Source organism: Theobroma cacao, chromosome 1 (genome assembly GCF_053813885.1).
Source record: "Theobroma cacao isolate CCN51 chromosome 1, ASM5381388v1, whole genome shotgun sequence".
Taxonomy (NCBI): Eukaryota; Viridiplantae; Streptophyta; class Magnoliopsida; order Malvales; family Malvaceae; genus Theobroma; species Theobroma cacao.
In genome coordinates this window covers 34,227,962-34,246,740 of record NC_142639.1, presented here as the reverse complement: position 1 = coordinate 34,246,740, position 18,779 = coordinate 34,227,962, and the positions used below count along the sequence as shown (strand labels likewise).

Genomic DNA, 18,779 nt, shown 5'->3' with positions numbered 1-18,779 from the left:
ATGTTTGATCCATTCGATCTTTTAAGTATGGTGAACTAAATCACACAATCCACTCAATTGCTCACCCTTAACTGCAACCCAAAATCATTATCATCAAGACATCAACAAAATATATTGAATTATTCAACAACTAAAAAATTTTAATAAATTCAAAAGAGCATGGTTGGTTAAATTTAAAATTGATCTCATAAGAGCTTGATTAAAAAGTACAAAAACCTTCTTAAATACACAAAATTTATACCTAGTTTAATTAGAATATTATTACTTAAATTTTTTAGATTTTTTTCATTTCATAATTATGAATTTTTTAAAATTGTTTATAAAATAATCTTAAATTATTTCTTTCTTCCTTTTAACTTTTTTTTTCATCTTAGGAGTTTTTATTTAAATTGATAAAAAATAAATAAAAAATATTTTCATATTATTTAATTAAATTAGATTATGATATTCTCTATATTTTTTTATTTTTTACGTATTTGAGGGAAATTATAACTTTTTATATTTATATTGATTAACGGTAACAAAAGGTCAAGGCACTTAGTAATGAATTTTGAAATAAAAAGGATATAAAGTGTAGTTTAGAAATGTATAAGGGGTTTTTTTGTAGTTAACCCATATGTTTGTTGTGGTCCTTTTGGCGTTGCTTTTCCTTCTATTCACTTTCTGACATCAATAAATTCTTGCTTATCGCGGTGTTCAGTCTGTTCACCCTTATGTCATAAAAAGACACAGCTTTCATTTAATATCGTCTTCCTTCAGTTACATCCCCATCTAATTCACAGATCACAAAGATTCTTAGTTCTGTTCGAGCAGACCCACTTTCAGTACATAATACACAGGTTCTATGTAAGTTTTATTTCTGTCAGGGAATGAATATGATGGGGTCTGTTGCCAAGAAATCTGCTCTGATAATCTGCGGTGACTACATGGAAGATTTTGAAGTGATGGTTCCTTTTCATGTGCTGCAAGCCTTTGGAGTTCGCGTTGATTGCGTCTCTCCCACCAAGCTACCTGGTGACAAATGCATCACTGCTATCCATGATTTCTTAGGATTTGAGGTAAAACATGCTTCGCTGTTTAGTCCTATGATACCAGTTACGTACAAAAGAAACAAGGAAGCCATTTGTTTCTACGACGTTGAATGAATGAATAATTCTTTTACTTTCTTCTCCAGCTTTACACAGAACTGCCAGGCCATTCCTTTACACTGAATTCAAACTTCGATGAGGTGGAAGCCGGATCCTATGACGCCCTGATTATTCCTGGTGGCCGGTTCATAGAGCGACTCAGTGTTGACGATGAGGTCTTGAGTATTGTTAGAAGGTTTGCTGAAGCAGGCAAGCCTATTGCGACAAGTTGTCATAGCCAACTTCTTTTGGTCGCTGCAGGACTTTTGAAAGGCAAGAAATGCACTGCATTTGCAAGCATGAAATCTGTAATTGAGCTGGCGGGCGGCGTTTGGTGGGAGCAGCCAGGAATTACTTCAGTTTTTGACATTACTGCTTGTCTCAAAGACGGCCATATCTTAAGTTCAATAGGGTGGCCAGCGCATGCTGAATATCTCAAAGTTCTGTTTAAATCCATAGGAGCCAAAATTCATACAGCTTGGTCTAATTCAGTGCTTTTCATTTGTGGGGTAAGACAGCCTTAGATTAATGCCCAAAATAAGCTCATCAAGGGCAAAACATAGAGTTCTCCAAGCAAAATTCGTAAAATTCTTGATTAAATTATATAAAAACTACAAATATGGTGAAGTCCTCTTTCCAAGTTACTTAGAATACCAGACCCAACTTGTTTCTTTTTACTAGGAAGATACATATAAAACTCACAAACTTGTTTCATTTGGTGTTTCCAAGGACTATGTAGAAGACTATGAAATCAACGTCCCATTCCGTGCACTGCAAGCATTAGGCTGCAAGGTTGATGCGGTTACCCCAAGCAAGAAAAGGGGAGAAACCTGTGTCACAGCTATCCACGATGACGAGGGAGCCCAAGTCTTCAGCGAGAAGCGTGGTCATAACTTCTTTATTACGGCCAATTGGGATGATATCAGTGTTCATCGTTATAACTGCATCGTCGTGCCCGGTGGGAGGTCTCCGGAGTTGCTGGTAATGAACGAGAAAGTAGTCAATCTGGTGAAGGAGTTCGCTGAAAAAGACAAGGTCATTGCTGGAATTGGGCAAGGGCAATGGCTTCTAGCTGCTGCTGGTATTGTAAAGGTGATTGTTACTATTTGTTCATGCTATTGCTATATAAATATCATTATATATCTATGAACTCTGAATATCTTGAAATTGCCGCAAATCGGAAGTTGTTGAAACCAATGAAAGTAATTAATTATATGCGATATAATCAATTTTCCAGGGGAAAAGATGTGCGACCAACTATGGAATGAAGGTTATGGTGAAGATGGCTGGAGGGGATTTGGAAGAATCTAAAGGGTGTGTGTCGGACGGGAAGCTGGTGACTGCAGCCGGATGGCCTGACCTTCCTGCCTTCATATCTGAACTCTCGAAACTTCTTGGTTTGTCTTTGAGTTTTGAGTGAGACAATTAGGTGGCTATTTTGTCTAAAAGAACTCAGCATAAAAATATATGAACTGTGCATGAAATTAATGAGAGTCTAGGGAATAAAGTTGGATTATCATCCTCCTGTTTGAATCTTCTTTTGTGTGTTTTTGCATACAAGACTAGGTTAAGTAATTTTAAAGACAAAACTTAACTTTTTTTTAAGAAGCGTATGAAATATTTTCCTTAAATAAAAGATTTACAAATAAATTATCTTGAAAATCGATAGATTGCATCAGAAGAGATACAAACCACCCTTTTGTGCATGATTTACAGTCCGATTACCGTGAGTTGAGACAACATCTCAAGGCTCATTCAAGCAATGTTCCCCAATACAAACAGATAAAAACACAAGAAACATGACAGAATCATCCCGCCATTACCAGAATAGCATCATTCCTATACACAATATAATCACCAAAGGAAAAAACCAATTCCATCATTCATAGCAGACCATTTCCAACATCAAGGCCCCCATCACCCATGCCAAGGCCACTCCATTTCAGCACCAAGCAGAACAAAATAGAAATCTCCGAATCCCACGCAGCCTCAACAGCACCGTCCCCTGGCTCAAGATGAACCAATAACAAACCATGCTCCATAACATAGATAGGGCTTTTGAAGGGTCTAGCTAAAGAAAACAATCAAAGTCAATAAAACTTAATTAACTAATAAGGTTCCTTTTATGTCAAATTCCTTAAATTTTTTCTATAAAAATGTTTACATAAAACTTCAAATTAAAAATTTAAATCGATAACTTAATATATCTCTTTTTTAAAGATTAATAGTTCTTATTAAATTATTGATAAATTTTTATGAATTGATTATATTATTATTGATTAATTGTTTACATATTTTGATTTAATCATTAAACTTTATCAATTAATCAATTTGATTTTTTATTTTAATTTTTAATATAATGTTATTAGGAAAGTACATGATGAATTGGACCAAAGAACCCTACTTAACTAAATGATATAATACCTAAAAAAACCTCTTAAATTATTTAAAAAAATTTAAATAAACTTTTGTTTTTTTATTGTGTTGAATCAAATCCTTATATTTTTATTTTAAGTCCAATAACCTCTTATAATAAATGGTTCATTAATTGTTATTAAGCAAAATATTACTTATCATTCAATACCCGGTGATGTTGATGTAACATACTGACATGTCATTATAAATTATAATAATTTAAAAATTTAAGTGGAATCATTGCAAAAGAAATTTGTACAAACACCCCAGAAATCAGCACACCACTTACAGAACAAATCAGAGTGGTTGTAACAAAAGGAAGAGATCTCAGTTGCCTAAAAGATGATGAAAGCAAATACAACCAAGGAGACCTTATGAAGACAAAAGTAGAACACCCCTTGGTGTGGACACATCATCACTAAACAACTGAGTCATGAACCAAATTAGATCTATACAAAACAAGTAGCCATTTGTTGCCATTGAGTCAAAATAATGGCCACAGAAGACATAACAACATGCCTACAATGAAATTATCCCAAAAGCTGTAGTGCAACAAAAATCAAGTCTACAGCTTTTACATTACCCTTGGTTCTCCACAAAAGGTTTGATAACCTCTTAAACTGTTAGTGTAAGCCCTGCAAGCAAATCGATTTTGTGTTTGTAAAACATTGCATTAATTCGTCATATCTCATATTAAATACATTATGGATATTTTATATAATGTATGAGGTATTTCTTTTTCCATGAGTTTATTTATAAAGAGTTATAAGATACTTATGTAGATAAAGTCCTTGGAACATAATGGCCTTACAAAGAAATGAAAAAGTTTATAATGATGAGATTCTTATACATCAAAACCTTGTTCCTAAATATGTTCGCGGTCATTGTACTGTCAAGAATAAAGACATTGATAATGCTCAAAGGCTAGTACATGCTAAGTGTCACGAACTACGCTCCTTTACTTAACTATGCGATAGTCCGTGCGAAGCTTAAATGGACGTTTCCACGCAAGCCAGCTAATAACTCGTTTATATTGAATTAAACATCAACAATAGCAACAAATTAGATTAAGGCAAAGCACATTGAAATCGTAAGGCATACTAGATGCCATACACGCAACCACTGAGCCACAAAAAAAAATATTTTATTAATTTGAAAATAAGTACAAAGGGATCAAGACATGCCATCGTCGGGCTATAAGGGCAGCCCTAGATTATTCACTATAAACATACCTTTACCAGTGAGGTAGCTCAACAATTTGCCAACTGCTCACCCCCTACAAAGAGTTTACGAGATTTTACAAGTATTCTACTAAATCTCAACTTTCAATCTAGTGTCTCGTTCCCCTTTAAAAGTCCTCCGAAAGGTTTTTTTTATAGAACTTTGAAGTTAGGCCAAGTTGGGTGAAGAAAGAAGTCAATTTCAGCTGAGATTTTCTAATCAGACTATGTGGGCCACAACCTTGCCTAATTAATTAACAGAAATCATAATTGCTTTAGGACTACTACAATATGTCAACTTCAATAAGAATTTTGACCACCTTTCAGGCTAAACTAGGTGAAGTGGTAAACATAAAAGTTGTAGCTTTTTCTCTTAGCTTTCCAATGTTCTAAGAATCAATTCATTTGGAGATCTGTAGAGGGAGTTATGGCTGAAATACCAAAACATATGTAGTGAAAGTCTACACCTCAAAATTGCTCTGCTTCTTCCACTAAAATTTTTCTTTCATCAAACACCTACAAAATCAGAAATAAATCAATAATAACCTATCTTAATCACATTAACACCAAAATAAGTATAAAATTAACAAAGATTAGATTGACTCACCTAAATTAATTAATTTAAAATAATTAAATAAAATCAACTAATTTCTATGTATTACTAAAAGAACAAAGCTAAATTACTATCAAAATTAAGCTCAAATAACTCTATTTCATAGAGTTATCATCTACCAATAGCCATTACAATGCTTGAAATGGGGATATTCATTTTCTAAAGGGTCTTTCCCCTTAAAAACTTAATAAGTATTTCTAGAGATGTCACCACGAGCCATTACAATGTTTGAAAGGGAGACATTTCCTGTACAAGTACAAAATACTCAATCTCTTAGACAACTCTATGTTGTTATAGTTCGATACAAAGTTGGCTCATGACATCTCTTCCACTCAATCTGTCAACATCCTCGTTGATTGGTAGGCTTGAAATTCTTCAATCTTTTGCTAAAAGGCGCAGAGATCTGCTTCATTCTCCCAAGTGATCTCATTTGGCACCAAACCCAAAACCTTTCCATCTCACCAAGTACTCATGTGTCGGTCATCGGTTGATTATCGTCGTCCTCCCTACCAAAAGCTCCTTCACTCAGCACTGCGATGGTGGCTTGGTGCTGATGGCTACTTTTGTGGCTCAACTCCTGCTTGTATTTGTTGGATCTACATGAAACAACTTCAGGTTGCTGACAAGAAACACGAGGTGTACCTTTATCCCCTTAGGTAAATCAATCTTGTAAGAAGTCTTCCCCACCTTGGTTATAACCGATAGTGAACCTTTATACTTCCATACTAGTCTTTAATCTCTCTTCTTTAAGAATCGAAGTTGTTTGGGTACCAACTTCACCAGCACCAGGTCTCCCACCTTAACGTGTTGTTCCTTTCGACCTCTATCTGTCCACCTTTTCATGCGACTGAAGGCTTTTTTTAAATAGGCTCTGGTGATTTCAATGTTTTGTCTCTACTCCGTAACAAAGTTAAACACTTGGGGACTCTTCCCACTATACGATTCCATTGAGGTATGGGCAAGTCTAGGTTGTTGTCCGATGATGACCTTGAAAAGGGTTCTATTATTAATTGAGATCTTTTGTGAATTGAAACATAGTTGAGCCACATCTAGTAGGTTGGGCCAATTCTTCTGGTTCGCCTTTACAAAGTGTCATAGATATACTTCCAATAACTCATTGAAGCGTTCTATTTGACCATCTGTTTGTAGGTGATAACTAGAAGATATGGCCCCAATAATTTGAAAAACTCTTTTCAGAAAAAGCTTGTAAACCTTAAATCTTTGTCGCTAATAATGCTCTTAAAAACAACCCAATATTTTACCCCATGTTTAAAAACCATACGAGGCATGTCTTCAGCAGAGCCAAACTTCTGCACCAAAATGAACGTCGCGTATTTGGAAAAACAGTCCACCACTACCAAGATCGCTATCATATCTCCCACTTTAGGAAGTCCTACAATAAAGTCCAGAGAAATACTTTCCCACGATTTGGTTGACACTAGTAGAGGTTCAAGCATTCCAGCCGGTCTCTGTTTGTTTACTTTGCTCTGCTGGTAAATTAGGCATGTCTTCGTATAATCCATCAAGTCTTGTGGCATATGAGGTCAATAGTAACCTTATTTCAATAAGGCAATGGTTCGCTACCAACTTGGATGTCTTGCCCAATGAGTGTCGTGACATTCCCGTATTAATTTTTGCCTAAACTCCCCTGCTCTTGGAACAAATATGCATGGTCCTTTCGTTAGTAGCAGTTCATTTTCCACTCAAAAGTATTTTGACTTTCCACTATTCACCAACTTCATAATGGCCATTACTTGGAGATCTCGATACAAGTTTTCTTTAATAAGATTACGGATATCTGTGGTCACTTTACTGGCTGTCATTGATGTGATTACCCTTAGGGTTTAGGAATTTGACCTTCCTACTGAAGGCGTTTGCCACAAGGTTTGCCTTTCTAACTTTATACTCAACGGAGAAATCAAACTCGACTAGGAACTCTTACCATTTCGTTTGTTTAGCTGTAAGTTTTTGCTATGTGAGAAAATAATTTACGATTGTGTTATCGGTCTTAATCACGAATTGCGATCTTAACAAGTAGTGTTGCCAGGCCTGTAAATAGTGAATCATTACTAGTAGTTATTTCTCCTATGCCTTGTATCTCCTCTCAGCATCATTCAATTTTTGACCTTCGAACGCAATCGAGTGTTCTTCTTGTAATAACACTACTCCGAGGATAAAGTTTGATGCATCCGTCTGTACCTCAAAGGGCTTTGCAATATTAGGGAGTGATAAATGGGATCTATCATCATCGCATATTTCAAGTCTTTAAAGGCTTCTTAGTATTGCAGTGTCTAACTCCACTTCTGTCTTTTTTTTTCAACATTTCTGTCAGTGTTACTATCCTTCTTGAATATTCTTCCATAAATCTCCAGTAATAATTTGCTAGCCCTAAAACGAATGAAACTTAATTGTATTCTTAGGAGTGGTCCACTCTTTGATAGCCTTCACCTTCTGTATATCCATCTTGATGTGCCCTTGTTCAATTATATGGCCAAGGAATTGAATTCGAGTTTACGCGAATTCATATTTCTCCCTTTTCACATACAATTAATTATTACGCAGCCTTTAGAAGACCTGCCGCAAGTATCGTTGATGCTCCTCCAAGGTTGAACTGTACACTACGATACTATCCAAGTATATTACCATGAACTTGTCCAGATAATCATGAAACACCTGATTCATTAATTGATTAGTCCAAAACGCATAATAAGAAATTCAAATGTGCCATACCACGTTACGCAGGTGGTTTTCAATTCATCTCCTTTAGTCATTCTTACTTGATGGTATCCCGATCTCAAATCTAATTTGGAGAAGTACTTTGCACAACTCAACTCGTCAAATAGATATGCTATAAGAGGGATAGGATATTTATTCTTAACTGTGCCTTTTTTCAGAGCTTGGTAATCCATGCATAATCATAAACTCCCTTCATGTTTCTTTTGAAAGAGTATTGGGGCCTCAAAATGTGCCTTTGATGGTTAGATAAATCCGGTTTGAATCAACTCGTCTAATTGTTTCCTTGGGTTCGGTAACTTTGAAGGAGCCATCTTGTATGGCTCTTTTGCAAACGGCTTGATTTTTTGGAGTAATTCTATCTTGTGATCGATAACTCGTCGAGGTGGTAGGATCGTGGGTAGTTGTTTTGACATCAAATCCTGAAATTCTTCCAAAACCAGTTTCATTTCTTCGGGTATTGAATTTGTGTTATCTTCACTTTTGTAGATGAACATGGCCACGTATGAGGGCTCACCTTTCTTGATCCCTTTCTTAAACTGTATAGCTGATATAATCCTCTTTTCACTCTTGGGTAGGATTGTAGCCGGTACCACACATAGTCATTCTCTAAAGAACATTAGACAACTCGCAGTAAGGAAAGGGATGCGTTGTGCTTTCATCATAAAATCCAAACCTAAGACAAAATCAAAGTCATCTATAGTGACTACAGTCATGTTCACCTTCCCTTCTTAGGAGCCAATCTTAACATTTACGTTTTTAGAGTTCCCCATAATAGCTAAAGCTAGCGAGTTAACTGCTTTCATCTGCCCAAAATCTTTCTCAACTTTAAAATCGCATCTTTTTGCATCTTTCAGGGTGATAAAGGTGTTTGAGGCCCCTATGTCAAGCATGGTGTAGACACTTTATTTTGTTTGGACAATTTTTTTATTATAGTTTATATAATTTTATCTTTCATTGACATTATGCTATTGGATTAACTTAGTTGTAAGTTTAATTAAAATTAAGCCATTTTAAGCTTCTTAAGCCCAAAACTAATATGGGTTTGATTTTAAATTAGACATTTTTTACTTTTAAAGCCCCAAAGACTCATAAACTAACAAATCAAAATTTAAAAAAAAATCAATTAAATCAAAAAAAAAAAAAAGAAAGGTTGTGGCAGCTACCTGACTAACTACCATGGCAGCCTATCAAGAGGCTATCACCTCCTTACTACATAAAGCCACCCTCGACTCTCTCTCCAACCCACTTTTAGCCTAGAACACATGATTACCCCCTTTCTCTATTGTCCAAAAATATGAACAACTGGGTTTTATAAAAACCCTCAAATTATAAAAGAAAATGGAGAGGAAAAAAAGGATTTTTTTTTAAGAAAAAGTCTTGAAAAAAAGAAAAAAGAGATAGAGATGTTATCCCTACAAAAAAAAAAAAGCAAATATAAAAAGTAAAAACCCTAACTTCTAGCAACCTCATAACTATAAACACAAACCAAAAAATAACATGTTTTTTAAGTCTCGTTTCTCTTAAATCTAGGAGAAAATAGAGGTTTTTTGAAAAAAAAAATAATCTGATTAAAGGGTAAAAGACATTGAAAGGAATCTTTAGTGAAATTTTAAGGATTTTTGGACACCGGTGATGACAATGATCGCCGACGGTAGTCACCGGTCAGTATTTGGGGTGGCCAGATTTCTTTTAAAAAAAGGAGAGAATGATGGTTAGAGAGAGAAAAAGGATTAAGGAAATGAGGGTGGAGAGAGAAAAATAAGTTTAAATAGTTAGGGTTGGGTAAGAAAAGGTACCAAAATTGTGCCGTTTTAGGAAAGTGAGAGTGAAAAAAAAAAGGGAATGGGAAAGAGAGAGAAAGAAGTGGGAAAGAAAACAAAGAAAAGAAAGAAGAAAAAACAAAAGAAAAAATAGAAAAGAAAAAGTGGGGGCAACTAAGGCACCAAAAAAAGAGAAAGGAAAGAAAACAAGAGAAAGTGGGTTATCTAAAGGATGACGCCTAAATAGAAAAAAAATCCAAAAAAAAGAGAAATAGATGAAAAGAATGGGATGTCTCATAGAAAAGGCCCAATGAAAGAAAAAAGAAAAGAAGAAAATAAAAAGGGCTCAACAAAAATGGAAAAAAAAAGTGGAGAAGGTCCAAATTCGTGAAGGCCTAACAATAGTGTAAAATAATGGACTCTTGCCTAGTCCATTAAAGGTGAATTTCTTGAAGCTCTTATTTTATTTTATTTGAAGTTTATTCTATTTCATTAGTACGTTTAGCATGAAAATAGCTTCAATGTACTTAGATAGATGCAAAAAAATAAAAAGATGAAATATTTAGCTATATAAAATATACATAGGCAAATATAACAAGGTAATAATAAAATATTTAACTATATAATATATATATATATATATATATATATATATATATATATATATATAGAACACCACAAGAAAACAATTTTTTTCCGATAGAAAAAATTTCGTTGGAAATTTTAACTTTTTCCAACGAAAAATTCCTTCAGAAAAAGCTTGTTTTTTGGTAGTGGAAGAAATATGATAAAAAAATCTTTTGGTTATTTTGAATTAACTTAATGATGGAGTTTCACTCGGGGATGCGAAGAGTCACGTTTCGAAATGATTTTCTAGGTGTGAAATTTGATTAGGATTTTCACCGAAGTGTCGGCATAAATTCTAATTTTATATTCCAAAACTCCATTAATTCAAAATAACCATTTTAAAATCTAATAAGAATAAAAAGCATTTAATCAAAATAAAATATCAATTATATAATCACAAAGTATAAAATTAAATATTATATTTATAAATTTATTCATTTTGCATCGTTTATTATTTTGCATTGCACAAGATTTGGTTTTTTACCAAAGGGTATGAAAACTCAAATGATGGGATTTTCTCGAAAAACTTATAAAGATGAGCTCTTTCGGGGACATCCTTAGATGAGGAAAACTTTGAGACTTCACCAAAGTGTTGGGATGGTTTATGAATGATTTTTCGATACAAGGTTTTCACTTCCCATTGTTTAAAATTGATAAATTATGACATCATTTTATAATTGCATTATGTGTACTTGTAAAACTGAATAAAATGCTTTAATTTGCTAATAAAATAAAGAATATAGTAAATAAACAAAGATTAGGGTAACATAAGAATAAAATTAAGAGTTAAGGTTAATATAGGATAACATGTGATTAAATGGTATTGTTCATGGAACGGGCATCAAGAGGGCGCTAATCCTTCCCTATGTGTAACTGTACTCCTAAACTCACTCTAAAATTCGCAAGCCAATTTATTGTTCTTTCGAATGATCTAAAATCAATTTAGTGACTTGTCGACTAGAACAAAATCAATTGGTGGTCAATCTCACCTAAACAAAAAAGATTGGTGGTGACTCCCAACATTTCCTACGTTTAGCGGTCAGGTTATTGGACTTGCATGTTACAACACATGTCTTTGGTTCTTTTCTCATTTAACAACACCTCTACATACATTAAACCTCGTTGGGGCCCCTTCTAATTGTGCTTGTGAAGTGTTAAAGAAACAAATGGAACCCATTCATATTGGCTTTTCCTCGAATTTTTTAACTATGGTGTAGGGTAGTGGTATCTCAGCATTGGCAATGCATATTGCACTGAGAGTTGCTCGATGAGGATAATCAACTACTCAATGTGATTCTCTGCATAAAAAACAAGATATCAAAGGTCGTGGCTTGAAGTTCCATGCTTATTGATTCTCGGTTGGGGTTAGTCTTTATCAATTGGTTTCCTATCGTCTCCCCTACTTGAGGGTTTACTAATTCTCTAAAATTTTACTCTACTATTTGAGCTAGAGCTACTAGTCCTAGATGGAGGGTCTTTCCTTTGTTAGAGTTTTCACTATAATCAGTAAGGCACTTGACAGCCGTCATTGTCGAAGTCACATCTTATACCTTCTGTCCCTGTAACTTCGTCCTTGCCCATGGTTTCAAACTCTCGAGAAAATAGAACAGTCTATATTTTTCAGTCATATCCTTGATATCTAGCATTAAAGTAGAGAAATTCTTCACGAACTCCCACACCGATCCCATTTGTGACAACTCCCATAACTTTCGCCTCGCCATATACTCAACATTCTCAGGGAAAAATTAATTGTTCAATTCTTGCTTGAGTTCTGCCCAAGTGTTGATGCGGCACTCACCATCAATGAATTTGAAACTTCACCATAACTTCGCATCCCTAACAGGATACATTGAAGCCATCATCACTTTGTCCTCTTTCGATTATGTGCGTACAACTCAAAAATATTGCTCCATATCACAAAGGAAGTTCTCTAACTCCTTAGCATCTCTGCCCCCTTCGTATCACTTGGGCTCTAGCACTTTAACCCTTTTACCTCGATCTGCTAAGTTTGCACTAGCATTGCCTGCAGCAATAACTAAAAGATTTACCTGAGCTTTTAATTCTCCAATTTCACCTTGAATAGTGCTCAATGCATCCCTAGTCTCATCATTCAAAGTATTAATCATCTCATATAGTTACCGCTAGACTGTCTCAATTTCATCTATTCATTCGTGTGGGACTATCTGAGCTTTTACTGCAGCCACCGCGGCCTCTAGCTCATCAATCTTTTGATGGTCCTCTAGTGAGCTCTGCATAGTCATCATGTTTTCTCTTTAGCTCAGCACGTCTTGCCTGTGCTCTGATACCAACTATTATGAACTTGAGTTCATCAACCCTAAACTATTTGCTTAAATATACGATTGTCCGTGCGGCACTTGAGTGGACGTTTGCACGCAAGCTAGCATATAACTCATTTATATTTGATCAAACATCAACAACAGCAACAAATTACATTAAGGCAAAGCACATCAAAATCATAAGGCATACCGAATACCATATATGCAACCACTGAGCCACAAAAAAGAAAATATTTTATTAATTTGAAAATGAGTACAAAGGCACCAAGACATGCCATCGTCGGGCCATAAAGGCAACCTTAGCTAATTTGCTACAAACATACCTTTACTACTGAGACAATCCAATAATCTGCCGACTGCTTACCCCTTATAAAGAGTTTACAAATTTTTACAAGTATTTTACCAATAACCATTACAATGCTTGAAATGAGGATATATCCTTTTTAAAAGGTCTTTCCCCTTAAAAACTTAACAAGTTTTTCTAGAGATGTCACCACGAGACATTATAATGTTTGAAAGGGAGACATTTCCCTTACAAATACAAAAACTCAATCTCCTAAACAATTCTACCCTATCATAGTCCGATACAAGGTTGATTCATGACACTGAGCCTCCTTACTTTGAAAGTAAGCAACTGATCTCATAGGTTGAAGTACGCGAGATACTTGGGGATAGTATATGGGTGCTTGTCAAAAAATAAGTTCACTAAACATGACCCGATATGAAAGTTTCATTTTGTATTTCACTCATGTGTCTATAGAAATACCCTCATATGTCAGTAGTGTAAGTAACCTTAGACTTGTGATACTAGGTCATCTTGTATGTGAATTGTCATGCTTTGATTTCACCTGTATGAGTTTGAAGGCAACCAGATGCCTAAACATGGTGCTTTTGGGTATGGCATGAAGCATGCAAAGATGAATGAGTAATCCAAAAAAGATTCATCACACCAAGTGATTTGAAGGGGACATATCTCATTTGCTCTTGGCTTATATTGATTAAAAGTCCTTAGCCAAGGCAATCTTGATAGGTAAATATGAAAGCTGCAAGACTAATATGGATAAGTTAGAAAGTAGACACTGAGTCAGGCTTTCTATTTATCCAAGATATATGATGAAAGGATTGAATTACACTAAGATACTGTACTTTGAAAGGTTAAACAAACCATATTGACTCTTTTGACATTTGGGTGGTCATAATGTATTGTTAGATGTCGCTCATGATTTATAAATATAAAGATAAATTCTTAGTTGTTTTAATTTATATTTATTATCAACATGTTAGGTACTTAATGGGTCACACACATAAGGTGAATTGTCAAAATTAATTTGAGTTCAATTGGATGTGATCAATTGATTTTATAAAGGCTTAATCTAATTAGGTATTGGGCTAAATCAAATATGATTTGATGAAATATTAAAAAAAGCCCAATTAGCCCAAGACATTTTCTGATCATTGTTGGATATGAAGTAGGTCAATTTACTCTGTAAAAGAATCCTTTAGCTTTATTTTGAACGTACAGATGAGTCTTGTTTTAGTTTCTCATCTGTTGAGATATGATCACATCCAAAAAGAGAGAAACACAATGGAGCTCAAAGTTGAGAGTTTGCTAGCACAATTTTTTCCTTAGGAATTCATGCACTCTTAGTGAAGAGATTTCGGCAAGTCATTGTGTGGATCACCATTAGAGGTGGGACAATTGTGCTGTTATGGTTTGATAAGTCTTTGTTGGTGTACAAAAGTAAAAAACCAAAAGCCAAGAAAGACTCCACTAAAGAAAGCAGACATCAAACTTTCAGGTATATCGAAATGTTTCTTTTGTGATTTTTCTAGATTAGTTTCAATTTAAGTAATCCATGGCTTAAGGGATTAAAATTTTAATAATTTTTTGTTACATATAATCACCTTAACATGATTTGAATCCTTTTCATAAATAGTGACCGAGAGTAACCTTTCCAAGAAAACCCTACACAACAAACTTGTATAGCCCCTAGAATAAGCAAAGAGGCAAAAAAAACAAAAAAAAATCATATAGTCTGTCACACAAAGTCTCCCGAAGTTCAATTTAAGTTCCTCAGCCCTTTGAACTCTTGTTTTAGAAAGATTATTAGCTACTTTGTTGGTTGTCCTTGGGATTTCCTGATTTCCTATTTTTTAACTTTGGCTTTATATCATTCTATCTGCATAATGGTGGCTCGAAGTTTCTATGGTTCTTCCTCGAAATCGTTAACCCATTTCACAACATTTGTTGAGTTGCTTTCCAACACTAGTTCATGTGTTAAAGCCCATTTGTACACTACAAAATCTGAATAGTCTTCCATATTGCTAACTGCTCAATTGTGTTAGCATCTTTCACACCTACAAATAATAGAAAATAAAAAGTATCCCACCGTTTCAAGGTCTTTTTTACATAAAAATAGCAAGCTACCTCTATATTGAGCAAAACCCTTCTTATCAATATTTCTTTTACAGCCACTTCTTAACAAGTTGCCAACAAAACACCTCCCCTTTATACTGAGTAAGGCCCTTCCATATTTGTTTCCAATAATCAGCCATAGTGTTCGAAGCTAACAAGACACTTCTATAAAATGATTTGGAGCTATAAATCCTGCTACGAGTTCCTTTCCATATGACCTTGTCTTCAAAATCTTTCCTTAGGGCTTGCTCACCAATTGTTTTCAAGAATTCACTCCATTGTCCAAGTTTCCAACCGAACATGGGTCTCTTCAGGTTCACCCTCCAATGCTATTCGTCATCATTCCGTTAACCAAACTCTTTAATGCCTCATCTTTTTTAGTAGATGAGGCAAACACTCTCGAAAGTTTGTATCATAGCACAACCTGTTCAATCCAATGATTGTTCCAAAATTAATATGCTTCTAGTTCCCTAACAACACTCCCAACCCTTCTTTATAAGTGCTAGCTTAACCATTTGAAGTGATGAATGGTTTAATGATATTTTTCCACACCCCGGAAGTCATCCTAGTGCTTGCTACCACTGAAATCAAACTCGTTTTGCCATTACCTGACTTTTTTACTAGTATGTTCCTCCACAAGCGATCATTCTTGTCAGCGAATCTTCAAATACATTTATTTATTATAACTCTATTTTTGAGATTAAGATCAACCAACCCCAAGCAGCCAAGATCTCTATAAGGGCAAATGGATGACCAATCTACATATTAAGTTCTTGTTTCGATGGTACTTCCCGTAAAAATCACCATTGTATTTTATTGAGAGTCTCTTTCACCCCTTATGGCATTTGGAAAATCAACATGTAATAGGTGGATTGATATACAAAAATGGACCTCAAAATTATAACTTTTCCTCCCACGGAAAGAGTCTTAGATTTTACTATAGCAAGCAAAGCTTCAGATTTCTCTATAATTAAGTCCCATATGTTGTTTGAGTTGGTCGCATCCCTTAACAGAAGCCTAAGGTAAATTGTTGGGAAGGTACCCGTTCTACATAAAATTCTCCTAGTCCATTCTTGTATTCAGCCTTCTTTCATGTCAATGTCGTAAAGGCAACTTTTATGGAGATTACATGATCATGTAAAATTTTTCAAACCTCAAGTTAGCATCATATGAATATAAATGACAAGTAACATTTTAATTAATAACAATTAGTTAATTGTTATTTGATTTAAAGTAAAAATATACAGTTTTGATTGAATACAAAAAAAAAATGAAAAACTTATTTGAATTTTCTTAAATAGTTTAAGAACGTTTTTAAATACTATGTTTCACTAAATTATGCTCATTTTTAAAACAACAACAATAAAAATGTGCATAGTAATAGTAGAAAGGCATAATATATAAAAAAGCTCCTAAACTATTTAAAAAAATTCAAATCAACTGTTATACTTTAATTGCGTTCAATTAAGTCTTTATACTTTTATTTTGAGCTAAATAAGTCTTTTTACTTTTATTTCGAATCAAATAAATCCTTATAAATAATTATTAACTTAATAAAAATATCATTTGTCATTTTATGATGCTTGACGTTGACATGACATATTAACTTATTATAAATGATGATAATGTGGCAAATTGATATATAATAATTAATAATGACGTAACATGCTAATTTAGCATGACAACATAGTTATGTGATATTTTTTACTTTTCATATTAACGCTATGTCAATGTCATGTAGATATAAAATAACAAGTGGCATTTCGACTAATAACAATTAGTTAATCATTAATTATAAGAGCTTATTTGACCCAAAATAAAAACACAAAAACTGGATTAAACCCAATAAAAGAAAAAGAACTTATTTGAATTTTCTTACATAATTTAAAAGCTTATTTGAGCATTATGTCTAATAATATCAATAACAACAATAATAAACAGTAAGGGTACGTTTGGTTTGCAGAATGAAATAGAAGGAGAATAGAATCTTTATTCTGTAGAAATAGAATAAGGGAGATATAGCTATTATATAGTTTGGTTCATAGGAATGGAATAGGATAAGAATTATTATAATGATTTATTTCGATGATTAGTTGACAGAAATAGTTTTAGGAATAATTAAGAAATAAGTGGTAAATCAAAAAATACCCTTAATTAAAATTAAAGAATTTATTTTGTTAAAAGATAAAAATATTCTAAGTAATTAAATAAAAATACCTTTTACTATAATTAAATAATATTTAGACTAAAATACAAACATATTTTTATTATAATTTAATAATATTTTGTATTAGAAAAAAGTTAAACTTTTTAGTATAATTAAATAATATTTAATATTAAAAGATAAAATATATTTTTCATTAAATTTAAAAATACTAAATAATATTTTTTATTACGTTTATTATTTCAAATAATAATATTAAATAATATTTTTATAATATTTATTATAATTAAATAATATCTAAATCTTTTCTTTTCTTTTTTTTCAATAAAGTAAAAAATTTTGCTGTTTTCTGTGCTTTTCACCACCACCACCACCCAATTTGGGCCTATGGAGTAACACTTTGGGAGCATTGCCTTGACCTTGTGTCTTTTGTGTTCTAGTTATCAATTCCGCTTTCTATGCCTTTTTCTCGTCATTATCTTTCTTGATCTTCTCCTTGATTTCACGAAATGCAACTTCTCGGGTAGCATCTCGCACTTGATTGGAAATGGATGGCGGAGCAACACATAAGAGAGAGTGGATAGTAGTGGAGCGCAGCAGTAGCACCGAAAGCTAAAAAAGGGCAGTTGCTTTAGAGAGAGGAGTAAGGAAAAGCGAAAAAAAAAAAAGGTTTAGTATTATTTTATAAAGTAATTTTTTAAATTATAAAAATATATTTTTATTTAATTTTTTTTTTTCGTATTCTCAATAATTCGAAATAGTTATTATCAAATGAATATTGATAATGACTATTTAAATTCCTAACTATTTCATTGAACCAAATACAATTTTTATCTCAAAAATAAAAATAAGAGAGTAATGATTATTCCATTCCTTCAACCAAGCACGCCCGAAAAGGAATGAAAATCAATTCACATTAATGCCCATATGGGGAGAATTAAATGCTGGAGTTATATTTTTGTTTTGAACCCTCCTGAGCTAAAACCAATTCATATCACTGCCCAAGCCAATTAATCTCAACTTGTCAGACATACAGTCAGAAAATTTAATTAAGAATCAGACAAGCAATAGTCGGCAAAAAATCCTCTAAAATAGAACAATTGGAAATAAATTTCATGTTCCTTGTAAAGTTTCAGCAAGAATCCAATTCTTGTGACTAACAACGTACGCTCTTTTTGGAAACACAGAGGTCCTTATCCGACAACATTAAACTCAATTGAAAAATTTTATCAGGAGGGAATTTTCCTTAAAGAAATTTCAACTAATTTGAAATGTATTGAAGTGTACATCGAGATGTCATCATCTCTTTTTTTTTTGGCCCCCTCAAATACCCTAATTATGTACTCTGATAACTAAACACACACACACACGCATATAAATATATATATATATATATATATATGA

At 33.5% G+C, this 18,779-nt stretch overlaps 1 protein-coding gene across 1 annotated transcript; it reads left to right on the top strand.

Moving 5' to 3' along the window:
- The first annotated feature begins 724 nt into the window (after nucleotides 1–724).
- LOC18613247 (DJ-1 protein homolog E-like) lies at nucleotides 725–2,621 on the top strand. Its single transcript, XM_007050377.3, has 4 exons — nucleotides 725–1,058; nucleotides 1,175–1,636; nucleotides 1,857–2,219; nucleotides 2,365–2,621. The coding sequence occupies exons 1-4, from the start codon at nucleotides 870–872 to the stop codon at nucleotides 2,545–2,547; spliced, it is 1,197 nt and encodes a 398-aa protein (XP_007050439.3). The 5' UTR covers nucleotides 725–869; the 3' UTR covers nucleotides 2,548–2,621.
- Nucleotides 2,622–18,779: the final 16,158 nt, after the last annotated feature.

Bases quoted from the DNA above. Each gene is read 5' to 3' on its own strand.
- LOC18613247 (XM_007050377.3), top strand. From the start codon at position 870: ATGAATATGATGGGGTCTGTTGCCAAGAAATCTGCTCTGATAATCTGC. The intron at 1,637-1,856 runs GTAAGACAGCCT...GGTGTTTCCAAG, and splicing joins CAGTGCTTTTCATTTGTGGG to GACTATGTAGAAGACTATGA. The intron at 2,220-2,364 runs GTGATTGTTACT...TCAATTTTCCAG, and splicing joins CTGCTGCTGGTATTGTAAAG to GGGAAAAGATGTGCGACCAA.